This window comes from Hyla sarda, chromosome 3 (genome assembly GCF_029499605.1).
Source record: "Hyla sarda isolate aHylSar1 chromosome 3, aHylSar1.hap1, whole genome shotgun sequence".
In the NCBI taxonomy this organism is placed as follows: Eukaryota; Metazoa; Chordata; class Amphibia; order Anura; family Hylidae; genus Hyla; species Hyla sarda.
Window position 1 is genome coordinate 28,796,023 of NC_079191.1, and position 14,660 is coordinate 28,810,682.

At 42.8% G+C, this 14,660-nt stretch overlaps 1 protein-coding gene across 1 annotated transcript in view; it reads right to left on the reverse strand.

The window, feature by feature from the left end:
* LOC130361231 (cytochrome P450 2C14-like) overlaps positions 1–13,761 on the reverse strand; it is a 33,539-nt gene extending 19,778 nt beyond the window's left edge. Inside the window, exons 1-6 of the mRNA XM_056563983.1 lie at positions 13,637–13,761; positions 8,901–9,097; positions 7,465–7,627; positions 6,893–7,042; positions 4,996–5,156; positions 3,365–3,541 (exon numbers count right to left, since the gene is read on the reverse strand). Of these exons, the coding sequence (XP_056419958.1) occupies positions 3,365–3,541; positions 4,996–5,156; positions 6,893–7,042; positions 7,465–7,627; positions 8,901–9,074 (825 nt within the window). The 5' untranslated portion in view covers positions 9,075–9,097; positions 13,637–13,761. The remainder of the gene's footprint in view (positions 1–3,364; positions 3,542–4,995; positions 5,157–6,892; positions 7,043–7,464; positions 7,628–8,900; positions 9,098–13,636) is intronic.
* Positions 13,762–14,660: the final 899 nt, after the last annotated feature.

The window sequence follows — 14,660 nt, forward strand, 5'->3', positions numbered from 1 at the left end:
AACTATTGGAAGGATTAAGAATTTTTAATAGAAGTAATTTACAAATCTTAGAGAAAAAAAAAGATCACTAGCGCTGGATGGGTCTGGTTTGATGTGTGATTGTACTGCTGCTTTACTATAAATGTGCTCCCCTATGGATGCACACTGTGTAGAAAGTAATATACTGAAAAATAATTGAATAGTAAGCGCTGTATTATACACACAAGTTACAAACTGACCTGTAGATAGTACGGTTGCTGATAAAAATTGGTGGTTGCGGTGTAAGTGTAATGATCCCACAGCAGTGCTGTTACAGCGCGATCGCTGTGTATTGCAGTGAAGGAGGTACCGCTCTGCAGATACGTGGGCTCCCTGAAGTGGTGTTCCAGAGGTTGCAAGTGTTTCTTACTGAATTGACTCCCGGATGTACCGGGTTACTTCTTTTAATGTTGTTTCCCAGAGTGTTACTTCATGAAGGGTCCGGTCTCTAGGAAGGAGCGTGGATTGCAGTGGGAGCGCGCCCCGGCCGGTGGCGCCTCTACCAACTTGCACGCACGCTACGATCGGGTTAAGGTTCCGACTGAGTGTGTTGGGAGTGATGTCACTATGGTATCCTCAGCAGTCCACAAGGCTATCGACATACGTTTCGGAAGTCTCCGCTTCCCTCGTCTGGATCCAGTTGGTAGAGGCGCCACCGGCCGGGGTGCCCTCCCACTGCAATCCACTCTCCTTCCTTGAGACCGGACCCTTCATGAAGTTACACTCTGGGAAACAACATTAAAAGAAGTAACCCGCTACATCCGGGAGTCAATTCAGTAAGAACCACTTGCAACCTCTGGAACACCACTTCAGTGAGCCCACGTATCTGCAGAGAGGTACCTCCTTCACTGCAATACACAGCGATCACGCTGTAACAGCATTGCTGTGGGATCATTACACTTACACCGCCACCACCGATTTTTTTCAGAAACCATACTATCTACAGGTCAGTTTGTAACTTGTGTGTATAATACAGCGCTTACTATTCAATTATTTTTTTGTAATTTACAAATCTGTTTAACTTTCCGGAGCCAGTTGATATATATATATATAAAAAAAAGTTTTGGCCTGGAATACCCCTTTAAGTAACAAACTGTGTTTTGCAACCAGTGTGCCTCCAGCTGTTGCATAACTGCAACTCCCAGCATGCACAGACAGCCAAAGGGCATGCTGAGAGTTGTAGTTTTGCAACAGCTGGAGGTCCCCCCTCCCCCCATGCGAATGTAAATTTACACGGGCGGGGGTTTACAGTGAGTTTCCCGCTGCAGGTTTGAGCTGTAGCAAATTTTCTGCCGCAGCTTGAACTCCCAGCGGGAAACTCGCTGTAAACCCCCGTCCATGTGAATGTACTCTAAAAACACTACACTACACAAAATAAAAAGTACAACACTACATATACACATACCCCTACACAGTTACCACCCCTCCCCCCAATAGAAAAATGTCTCGTACGGCACAGTTTCAAAAACGGAGCCTCCAGCTGTTGAAAGTCAACAACTCCCAGTATTGCCGGACAGCCACTGATTGTGAAGACATGCTGGGAGTTTTTCAACAGCTAGAGACACCCTGTTAGGGAAACACTGCCGTAGGGTATTTTGGTGGCGGATGCAAATCCCCAATTTAGGCCTCAAATGCGCATGGCGCTCTCTCGCTTTGAAGCCCTGTCGTATTTCAAGGCAACAGTTTAGTGCCACATAAGGGGTATTTCCGTACTCGGGAGAAATTGTGTTACACATTTTGGTGGTCTTTTTCTCCTTTTACCACTTATGAAAAGGTAAACTTGGGGTCTACACCAGTATGTTAGTGTAAAAAATAAAAAATGTTACACTAACATGCTGGTGTTGCCCCATACTTTTAATTTTCACAAGCGGTAAAAGGAAAAAAAGACCCCCAAAATTTGTAACGCAATTCCTCCTGAGTACGGAAATACCCCATATGTGGACGCAAAGTGCTCTGCGGGTGCACGACAAAGCTCAGAAGTGAGGGCGCACCATGAACATTTAAGGTCTAAATTGGTGATTTGCACAGGGGTGGCTGATTTTACAGCAGTTCTGACATAAACGTAATACAATACATACCCACATGTGATCTCATTTTGGAAACAAAACCCCTCACGGAACGTAACAAGGGGTATAGTGAGCCTTAACACCCCACAGGTGTTTGACAAATTTTCGTTAAAGTTGGATGTGAAAATGAAAAATATATATTTTTCACTAAAATGCTGGTGCTACCCTACATTTTTCATTTTCACAAGGGAAAATAGGGGAAAAAAAGCCCCCCAAAATTTGTAGCCTCATTACTTCTGAGTAAGGAAATGCCCCATGTGTGGATGTAAAGTGTTCTGCGGGCACACTACTATGCTCAGAAGAGAAGGAGCTCCATTGGGCTTTTGGAGAGAGAATGTGTCCGAAATTGAAGGCCATGCGTGCTTACAAAGTATCGACAAAAATTTACCACTAACATAAAGAAGAATATGTCTCGGAATCAGAATGAAAAGTAAAAGAGTAAAAGAGTTATTAATGCTTAAAGTGACAGTGGTCAGATGTGCAAAAAATGCTCTGGTCCTTAAGGTGAAAATGGGCTGCGTCCTTAAGGGGTTAACTATTATGGCCAACTTCAATAGAATTAGAATTGGAAAATGGCCCAAGGGAATCTCCTGGTGGCAAAATCTGGCACCATAATAAGGGAGTCTATTCTGATCTTAGCTATGGAACCACCCTGCTTTATAAATGTCACGGCCACAAGTGCCAGATTAAGTTCACACGGAGTAAATGAAGAGTAATTCACGCTGAAAAATTTACGTCCGGAATTTTTTATTTTTTTTTTACATGCGCAATTCGCGGGAAATTCGTGAACTGCGCACGGAACTGCGCACGGACATGGGGGAGAAAGAAAGAAGGGTTTTTCAGCCATTTCCGCACAAATTGCGCACGAATTCCATGCAAAGTGCGTGCAAATTCCGCGCGAATTCCGCAGGAAAACAATGTATTGGATGACGGGACGGCGTGCGCGACGACGTGATTATGACGAAGGAGAGCGCTGGCCATGCAAGGTCCTTCCCGGTGTCCTGTAAGCTGTTCGGGAAGCTGCGATTTCACCGCGGCGGTCCCGAACAGCCCGACTGAACAGCCGGATTAGTGTTATTTTCGCTTCAGACGCGGCGGTCAGCTTTGATCGCCGCATCCGAAGGGTTTATACAGGGCATCACCGCGATCGGTGATGTCCTGTATTAGCCGTGGGTCCCGGCCGTTGATGGCCGCAGGTATTCGCCATATATGGCGAAAAATACGGTAAATGTTCCGAATGCTGGGGCAACGGAGTATGTGAAGTGTAAAGTGTATCGTACCTCTTGTTGTTTGGCTAGAAAGGCATCCACAAGGTTCCTCTGGTCATTTACATCCAGTTCTTTCAGCCGTTTGGTAAATGTTTCTCTTATGAATTTCTGGAGCTTTCTGGTGTTCCTTAAAACTGTTCGGTGAGGTCCGGGGAGACCGTCCATCAGTGACGGGAAACTGTTATATAGCTAAACAAACAAGTGTAAAATGTAACAATCAATACTAACATAAGGGATACAAGTTGATATTATTTACATCATCTATATACAACATTTAAAGGGGTATTCTGGCCATAGACATATTTTCCTCTTTCTGATCGTGGGGAAGCAAGCGGCACTGCACCCAACACACTAAATGAATGCCAGGTACAGCAGGAAGTTCACAGGGGTCCCCAGCGGTGGGACCCCTGCGATCAGACATCTTAATGTCTAGGAGCGGATTGCCCCTTTAAAGGGGTACTCCGGGGAAAACCTTTTTTCTTTTAAATCAACTGGTGGCAGAAAGTTAAACATATTTGTAAATAACTTCTATTAAAAAAATATTAATCCTTCCAGTACTTATTAGCTGCTGAATGCTACAGAGGAACACTGATGACATCACGAGCACAGTGCTCTCTGCTGACATCTCTGTCCATTTTAGCAACCGTGCATAGCAGAAGTATGCTAAGGGCAGCATGGTGTCTTAGTGGTTAGCACTGCTGCCTTGCAGTGCTGGGGCCTTGGGTTCAAATCCCACTAAGGGCAACAATAAATAAAGACTTATAATTATAATAACATCAGCAGAGAGCACTGTGCTCGTGATGTCATCAGAGAGCATTCCAAAAAGAAAAGAATTTCCTCTGTAGTATTCAGCAGCTAATAAGTACAGGAAGGATTAAGATTTTTTTATAGAAGTAATTTACAAATCTGTTAAACTTTCCGGAGCCAGTTGATTTAATAGAAAAAACGGTTTTCATCAGAGTACTCCTTTAACCAGTCAGGCTAAAGTGTGAGCAGTGCCGTCCGCTATGTATTTCAAATGGACAGTACAGGAAATTCCTTTCTTTTTGGAACACTGATGACATCACGAGCACAGTGCTCTCTGCTGACTGTTTTTTTTTTATCGTATGACAACAAACTGAGTTATTGGAAACTATAATGGTGGACAGCATTGGAGATACATAATTCAATCCTGTACTGTCTGAATAGACATTTTAGCAGGATGTGTGGTGCAATAAATGGGAGTGAATCGACAGAAAAATGTCTGTAGACCTATATAGCCCCTATGAAGAGTACAACCCCTCCCCAGAGACCAGAGAGTGACACCTACATGCGGTATCTATCCAAGGGTCCAAGATTTCCACTCAAGGGCTGGTCCTGCTAATAGGAACTGTGTTCATGCTGTGGAAAAAGTGCAGGAACACAGTTCCCACGCGTTCCTGCAAGACTTGAGCCCTGTATACATCTATGTGTACAGTGTTTAGAAATATTATCCTGTCTTATTTAAGCTTCTATACCTGTTGTCTAATATTACCATCACCGATAATTTTATTAATTCCTAATTTTTCATATTTACTACAGTCTATTATAATGAATAATAAAAAAAATATAAAAAATAAAAAATAAACTAAATAAATAGATAAAATAATACAGTTGTGACTCACCCTGATCCATGGGCTTCCCCCAAGTCTTACATTATCACTGATTAAACCCATCAGCCTCTGTATGGTCGGATCCTCGTAGTCATATCTTTTACTGAGCATTATGGCCACAATGATATTGGCTACGGCTGCGTTAATGCTGGTCAAATCACCAAAGGGCTTTCCTGAAAAAATATACAATACAACAATAACAATGCCATCTCTTCTTGAGTTTAGAAACCTGATATATTCCATACAAACATAATTTGCTTAAAGGGGTTATCCAGGATTAGAAAACCAGAGCTAAATTTCTTCCTTAGGTCGTGTGTGTTGTTACAACCTGACTCCATTCACTTCAATGGAACTGAGCTGCAATACCACACAAAACCTGAGGACAGGTGTGATGCTGTTTTTGGAAGAGATCGGCTTTTTTTCTATTCCTAGATAACCCCTTTAAGTAGGCACTGCCAACATACTTTGCATAGATCAATAGTACAAGCGAATATAAGAAACTTTGTACATGATCTTCTTTCTCCTGTTATCAATCCCCCCTCCCCCCTTACTGCTGCTCAAATCTTCTCTGAAAATCAGCTCAACTTTGTCCTGTGTCTGAAAGACAAGTGTGGTGAACCAGGAGAGTTGTGGTGTCTGGGGTTTTGCGGTGATGTAAGTGCAGGGTCTGGTGGTATTAACCCATAGATGTCGTGACGCCAGAGTGAGGTTTCCTTAGTGTTAATGGTCCTACTGCCAACCGTCCCAGAAACGGCAGGGAAAATAACGGAATGTCCGCAGCAGACTTTATGAATAAATTGAAGAACTTTACTTGAAGATTTTCTGCAACAGTCTCTTAAGAGGTAACCGGGATACAGGTTCCTCACAGGTTTTGCTGGGACTTTGAAGCAATGAGTTTTGATACAGGCCACTGTGCTACTAATTATAATATTTGAGCTGGTAGTAGTCACACAGGATTTGATAGATTGAGCTTTGTAACTCATGGTTTAGTGGCTGCAGGTTCTTAGCCTTTGGCCTAGATGAATTGCGATTTTTGCTGAGATGTTTGTGCTTCTTTAATGTCCATGAGATAAGGGCAGGAACTAAGAGAGAGAATTGATTGACTACAGCCCTTTATATAATAAGGGGCTGGACTAAGCTCATTGGTCAGAAAACCTGTAAGTCCTGAACCCAGTGAACTCTGGGTACATCACATGACCCCGGAAGGTCCTTAAGCATATCATACATTACAACTGTACATCACGTGACCCGGAAAGGTCCTATACATTTATATTTCATATACATTTATATTATCTTTATATATTAAACAATATACAATTTATATGAAGCGACCAGGGGTAAGCCCTGCAGGAGAGCCCTATGGGAATGAAGGGAATCTGGCTGAGGGGACTTTAGACAGGGACAGGACCAGGTCCTGTGGGGAAACCACACAAGCAATACAAGTCTATGGAGGAGGAGGGAGCTTCACCCTCTAGCTCTGGGAAAATTATAGATGAAGCCTGCAGAGCATATTATCCACTATCCAAAGGATAGGGGATAAGTTGTAAGATCACAGGGGTCTCGCCGCTGGGTCTGTGCCGGGTGCTGCCTCTGAGACCGGGATGTGACGTCAGGGCTACACCCCCTTGTGACATCACACAACGCAGGGGCGTGGCATGACGTCACAAGGGGCAGCGTGGTTGTAACATTGTGTCTCAGAGGCAGTACCCGGCACAGAATGCCAGGGGCTGCACCGAGATCATGGGGATCCCAGCGGCGGGACCCCTGCGATCTTACATCTGTATAAGGACGGAATACCCCTTTAATTGTCTTTGAACCAGAGATGCAAGAGCTTCAAGTTGCCCTTTGTCTTGCTCCATATATTATTTACCCCGCATCATTAGACTTTAGAGTAAAAGTTAGCCCTCACCTTCGTAGGATCTGAACTTCTGCACTAAACACTCAGCCTCCTCGCTGATCCTGTTTTCGATGTTTTTTTTCCCCATTCCATAATCTCGTAGTGTGGAGAGCGTAAATCTTCTCATCACTTTCCAGTTTTCTCCATTGGAAAAAACAACACCTGAATAAAAGGAAGACATGTTATATCATCTGTACCAGATGGGACTTCAAGAGGTCCAGTATGAACAAGCCCTTACCAATGATCACGAGGACCCCTCCCCCACCCACCCCCGTCAGCTGTTATCAGTGAAGGATCTGCTGCAGATCTGTGATATGTTCAATTATTTAGTTACACTAATAAAACATTAAACCTGCAGCAGATCCAGTACGTGTGAAAGGGTCTGAATACTTATGTCCATGCAAATTAATAAATTTTTATAATAGTAAAAAGTTCCGAATGCACTGAATACGTCTTATTGACACAGTAACGACACTACATGCGGCATCACCACTTACCTCTAGCCTGCCGAGTGTATAGGGGCAAGGACTTCTTTCATTTAGGGAGGGCATAGTCATCATTTAAAGAAGAAAAAAATTGCTTACCATTGTTCCCCGATAATTTGGCATTGGAAGGTATAACGGGTCTGTCGGAGAAGACTTCAGCGTGGTTGATGAGCGCCTCTTTAATCGCCTCAAAACCGCACAAGACAACAGTTTTTGTCATGCCCATGTGGATGCTGTAGACTGGGCCATACTTCTTAGCCAGCTGTGAAGATAGGTTGTGGTTATTTTCTAGCGTATCAAGAATTTTTCAGGATCTTAATCTGGCAGCAGTCTGCCCATCTAATTCAGCCTATCTAAATCTACACAGCAGCTACATAGCAGTGTAACACTAATGAGGAAGCCAGACTGACATGTATGATTCTGCTCCTTCATGAGAACAGTGGGGCCCTACCTTTAGTTGGCAACCAACCTACAAGTGGGTCCATCCTTGTGGAGGCAAACTACCTACAGGGTACAAACAACCTACAGGACAGTCAGTAGGACTGTCCTGTATGTTGTTTGTACCCTGTAGGTAGTTTGCCTCCACAAGGTTGGACCTCCCTTGTAGGTTGCTTACAGGGTGAAAACTACCTAAGGGGAGGATGCTACCTACAAAGGAAAACTACCAACAGGGGGTCCTACCTTCAGAGTCAAAAAAACTTACAGGAAGGTCCTACCTACTAGTGGCAAACTACCTACATGGTAGTCCTACCTTCAGGTGGGGGGGGATCTATCTACAGGAAGGTCCTACCTTCAGGGGGTAAGCTACCTAGAGGAGGATGCTATTTTCAGGGGCAGACTATCTACAAGAAGGTCCCGACTACTGGTGGCAAACTACCTGCATGGGAGTCCCACCTTCAGGTGGAGAGGGCCATCTACCTACCAGAGGGTCCTACCTTCAGGGGGAAAGCTACCTACAGGAGGATCCCACTTTCAAGGGCAGACTATCTCCATGAAGGTCCTACCTACTGGTGGAAAACTACCTAAATAGGGGTCCTACCTTTGGGGTGCGAGGGGTGGATTTACCTACAGGGGGCAAACTTCTAACAGAGGAAGATCCTACCTACAGAGGACAAACCACCTACAGGAGGGTCCTACATTTAGGGGGAAAACTACCTACAGGAGGGTCCTACCTACAGGAGGAAAACTACTGGCAGCAAAAGGGCCAAGATTATTTCATAATCCTGGATTTGCTGCAGATTTTTAATTGAAGTGGATTGAAAAAATCTGCAACAAATTTGCAAAAAAATCCACAGTGTGTGAACATACTCTAAAGCATGCTGCAGCAATATATAGGATGAAAAATGTCTACTTTTAGGCTAAAAATATAGACCAAAAACCATGTTCACATAGCCTTAAACTAGTTTGAAAATTTAACAAAGTATTCTCAAGGAGCGCCAAACAAGGGAGCAGACGACCCCCCTATTTCCCCAGTAGTTGGTGAAATGGGGGTGGGGGGTCGTCTGCACCCTTGTTGGGGCTATTATTTCTATTACCTTCATTAATGTTATATGAGGTTTTGACAAGTCTATAGTGAGAAAATTCCCAATGATCGGTAAAGGTGTTGGACCTGGTGGTAAACTTTTGCTATTTCCATGTTTCTGGTTCTTGAAGACATTGGCCAAATATAAAATGACGACGATGGACAAGAGAACTGTGACCAGGTCCATTGTGAACTTGGATTTCGTAGAATCTAAAAAAGACAAATAGGACATTAGGAAAGACTATAAAATATCATGTGACAAAACAAATGGATTGCTAAATAATTCTACATGTAGGTATTATAGGGTATGTATACTTATTAATGCAATGCATTTTATTTTGAAAGTCATAATATTACTACGGTGAACATGTTATGGTTAATATTTAGGGTATTAACTCCTTCCCGCTATAGGACGTATGCATACGTCCAAGCACCTGACATGTTCGTGTGCTGGGACATATGAATACGTCCTAGCGATCTCCCGCACTGCAGCAGGCAGTGCCGGGGCTGCGATCGCGCCGTTCCTGGCAGAATTAACCCCATAGATGCTGTGATCAATCCTGATCACGGCATCTATGGTGTTAACAGGGGGAGCTCGCTCCCCCTGTTCACTAACGACAGCGCCACGATGCCACTGCAGGTCACCGTTGGTTGCTGCGGCAGCAGGAGGTCAGATGATTACCTCCTGTCTGCCTGCTACGGGCTGGATCGCACAGTCTGTAGTATCTGCAGCAGATCAGGTCATATTGTGCTGCAGTACAAATGTATTGCAGCATAGTATAACCTGTAAAAAGTGAAAAATAAAATAATAAAAGGTTGTTCAATGCATTTATGAAGTGTAAAAAAAATAAAAATGCCCCTTTCCCAATAAAACCCTGTATTGTCATAAAAAAGATCAAAAGCACAAATCATATACATAATAGGCATTGCCACGTCCATAATGATATGTACTATAAAACTATAATGTAAATTATCCCGCATGGTGAACGCCATTAAATAAAAAAAATAAAAAACAACAAAAAAGCGCAAAATTCGCCAATTTTGGTACAAATTGTGGAATAAAAATGATCAAAAGCTAGCACATTTGACAATTATGATTCCAATAAAAAGTACAGCTCATCCTGCAAAAAATCAGCCCTCACTCAATGGCGTCGGACGAAAAATAAAAAAGTGACGGCTGTTGGAAAATGAATGGCAGAATAGGAAAAACATGGAAAGCTACAGTATATAAAATGGATATCGCCATAATCGTACCGACCCACAGAATAAATATAACATCACTTTTACCGCACAGTAAACACCATAAAAAAAATTATTTATAAAAAACTCCAGAAATCTTCCAGTTTTTTTACAATATTTTGGAGTTTTTAACAAAAAATGTTGCATGTGTCAACAAAAATGCAGCACTTATATAAAGTACAATATGTCACGAAAAAACAGTCTCAGAATCGCTCTGCTCAGGAAAAGCGTTCTAAAGTTATTACCATTTAAAGAGACCCAGTCAAATAAAAAAAATAAAAAAAGAGCCTGGTCATTAAAGGGGTACTCCGGCACTAAGACATCTTATCCCCTATCCAAAGGATAGGGGATAAGATGCTTGATCGCGGGGGTCCCGGGACCCCCATGATCTTCCTCGCCGCACCCCATTAGAATCAGCCCCCGGAGCGTGTCACGCCCCCTCCCATAGGCTTGCATTGAGGGCGCGGAGTGTGATGTCACACAAGGGTGGAGCCGTGATGTCACTATGCTCCGTCCCCAGCGGCGGGACCCCCACGATCAGCCATCTTATCCCCGGAGAACCCCTTGAAGGTAAAAAATGAGTCTGTCCTTAAGGGGTTAAAAATCATGCTGCAAAACCACAGAAATATGTAATAAAAATACAGAGGAAACCTCTGCTAGTAATTCATTGTAACTATCGAGTCTCAGAGTTTCATCATAATACAAACAACAAATACTGCAGAACATATTAATGCAGACCTCAGCTGCTGCAGAGCATTATAATATGTACATCAGCTGCTGCAGAACAATATAATACACACCCCAGCTGCTGCAGAGCATGATAATATGTACATCAGCTGCTGCAGAACAATTTAATACACACCCCAGCTGCTGCAGAGCATGATAATATGTACATCAGCTGCTGCAGAGCAATATAATACACACCCCAGCTGCTGCAGAGCATGATAATATGTACATCAGCTGCTGCAGAGCAATATAATACACACCCCAGCCGCTGCAGAGCAATATAATACACACCCCAGCTGCTGCAGAACATAATAATAAACACCCAGCTTCTGCAGAACACTAAAAGGGTATGTTCACACAGCAGAATTTCTTCCAATTCCGCAGAAATTCTGTTCAGCAAAGCTTGATGAACGGAATAGCGGCGGAATTGTGGTTGAACTTCTGTGTTTTAAGAACACAGATTTCCTCAGGAATTCAAGCCCTATTGATTTCAATGGGATTCCCCTGCAGAATTCCGCATAACATATAAATGGTGTTATATTTTGGGGGAATTTAAAAATAGAATTTCTGCTGTCTGAATTGGACTGCAGAATCTCATTTAAATCAGTAAATTATGGTGGAATTTCCATCAGAATTTTTCAGCGGAACATACCCTTATACATCCTAGAAGAAAGAATCTAGCTCTTGCGGTGCAGTTAAAAGGACCTTCTATATTTGTTCATCAAATAAGCAATACATAGGACAGTAAATGCTGATGGGTTTCAGGTCAGTATGACCCTTATTCGTACCATGATTCCATGATTAAGGATCACCCCTACTCGAAGTGCATCAGTGTTTACTGTACTATGTAATTCTTAATGCACTTTTGTTTGAAACATAGTAATACACACCTCAGCTTCCGAATAGCATTATAATACACACCTCAGCTTCCGCACAGCATTATAATACACACCTAAACTTCTACAGAGTATTAAAATACAGACCTCAGCTACTGCAGAGCATTATAAAATTCACCTTAGCTGCTGCTGAACATCATAATACACACCTCAGCTTCTGAAGATCATAATACACATCTCAGCTACTGCAGAGCATTATAATACACACCTCAGCTACTGCAGAGCATTATAATACACACCTCAACTGCTGCAGAGCATTATAATACACACCTCAACTGCTGCAGAGCATTACAATACACACCATAGCTGCTGCAGAGCATTATAATACACACCTCAGCTACTGCAGAGCATTATAATACACACCTCAACTGCTGCAGAGCATTATAATACACACCTCAGCTACTGCAGAGCATTATAATACACACCTCAACTGCTGCAGAGCATTACAATACACACCATAGCTGCTGCAGAGCATTATAATACACACCTCAGCTGCTGCAGAACATCATAACAGACACTGTAGCTGCTGCAGAGTATAATACAGACATAAGCTGCTGCACAGAGCATTATAATAGAAACCTCAGCTGCCGAAGAACATGATAATACACACCTCAGCTTCTGCATAGCATTATAATACACACCTCAGCTGCTGCATAGCATTATAATACACACCTCAGATGCTGCATAGCATTATAATACACACCTCAGCTGCTGCATAGCATTATAATACACACCTCAGATGCTGCATAGCATTATAATACACACCTCAGATGCTGCATAGCATTATAATACAAACCTCAGCTGCTGCATAGCATTATAATACACACCTCAGCTGCTGCATAGCATTATAATACACACCTCAGCTGCTGCATAGCATTATAATACACACCTCAGATGCTGCATAGCATTATAATACACACCTCAGATGCTGCATAGCATTATAATACACACCTCAGCTGCTGCATAGAATGCTAATACACACCTCAGCTTCTGCATAGCATTATAATACACACCTCAGCTGCTGCATAGCATTATAATACACACCTCAGCTGCTGCATAGCATGATAATACACACCACAGCTGCTGCATAGCATTATAATACACACCTCAGCTGCTGCATAGCATTATAATACACACCTCAGCTGCTGCATAGCATGATAATACACACCTCAGCTGCTGCATAGCATGATAATACACACCTCAGCTGCTGCATAGCATGATAATACACACCTCAGCTGCTGCATAGCATGAGAATACACCTCAGCCTCTGCATAGCATTATAATACACACCTCAGCTGCTGCATAGAATTATAATACACACCTCAGATGCTGCATAGCATTATAATACACACCTCAGCTGCTGCATAGCATTATAATACACACCTCAGATGCTGCATAGCATTATAATACACACCTCAGATGCTGCATAGCATTATAGTACACACCTCAGCTGCTGTCATCTCTTATATACAATGTTACTTGAAATAGATGTGTAAAAAGCCTCTAGACTTTACTGCACCACACCGCACCCCCCTTCCCCCACCCAGCTGTGTGCCATTGGTATCTTTCTATGTGGGATGGCAGGGGCCTGGGGTCAAATGTTACCTCTGTACCCCCTATAGCACCCCCCCCCATACCCCCCAATAACAATCTAGTAGTAATAATGAGGTATGGCACTGTAATTAATCATGAGCTCAGTCCCTTCCATGCAATCTGATAGTAGGAAGCGTGCAGCTGCATGTAATGTATAGTATGTCCCCGTAAGTTAATACAATAAAAAAAAATAATAAGAATATTAGTATTAATAATAATATTAAATAATAATAACAAATAATAATCATCATCATAATAAATAATAATAATAATAAAAAACAAAAAAACATTGCACCTATACTTTGTGCAGCACAAAAAGTCCAGCGGTGCAGCCTCCGATCTTCTGGCCTCCAACAATGAATCCTCAGCTTTTAAGCTCTTGGAGAATCATTATACTGAGCGATTACAACACAAGGTATTACAAAACACCTCGAGAACTGGCTTCACCCCTCAGTAGCATCTTGTTTTTCCCCTGATACATTGTAACCCTCTTTAAAGTTTACTTTGGCTGTAAATCTGCTCACACTATCAAACTTCATACCAGTGTATCCCAACCAGTGTGACTCCAGCTGTTGCAAAACTACGACTCCCAGCATGTCCCGACAGCCAACGACTGTCCAGGCATGCTGGGAGTGTTAGTGTTGCAACAGCTGGAGGCACAATGGCTGGGAATAACTCTCCCAGATGGGAAAACTCCTGAATGCATTGGGGGGCTTTAGTTCCAAAGATCTACTCAGGTTCTGTGACTGTTGTTCCAAAGAGTCCAAGTAGCCATCTTACCCCTATCTGAAGGATGCCTTTCTTCAACTCTCACAACTACAACTCTCAGCCTGTGGGGGTAAGTGTTTACAAGTACCTAATGTGGTGGCTAACAGGGTGGTTTGTGTAGTGTATGACAGGGTGTTGAGTGGAATAGAGTTTGTGACACAAGGGTAGTGTTAACCTCCACACTCCAAAGATAAGCAGCTTTCTGGGTCAAGCCCTGGGGCAATAAAAACCACAGATGCAGGGTTTCAAAAACTATTTTACGGAATATTCTGGTAGGCAGATGGTACAGTCCATGCAGTATAACAGCAAGCTTTAGTAGTGCAATAAGTGGGGTAAAGTTGCAGAAATAATCACTTTAGATTACTGGGCACTCTGGGACGTGTAGTTATGGTGCATATGTGGCAACTTAAATAATTTAGATTGACTTAACACAGACTTGGGGTGCTCCACACTACATTCATGGAATTGCTTAATTACTTTGGCTTTTGGACCAGAGCTGCCGGAGCCTTTTTACTCTCGATATCCTTGTCTTGCACTATGGGGAGCTCTCA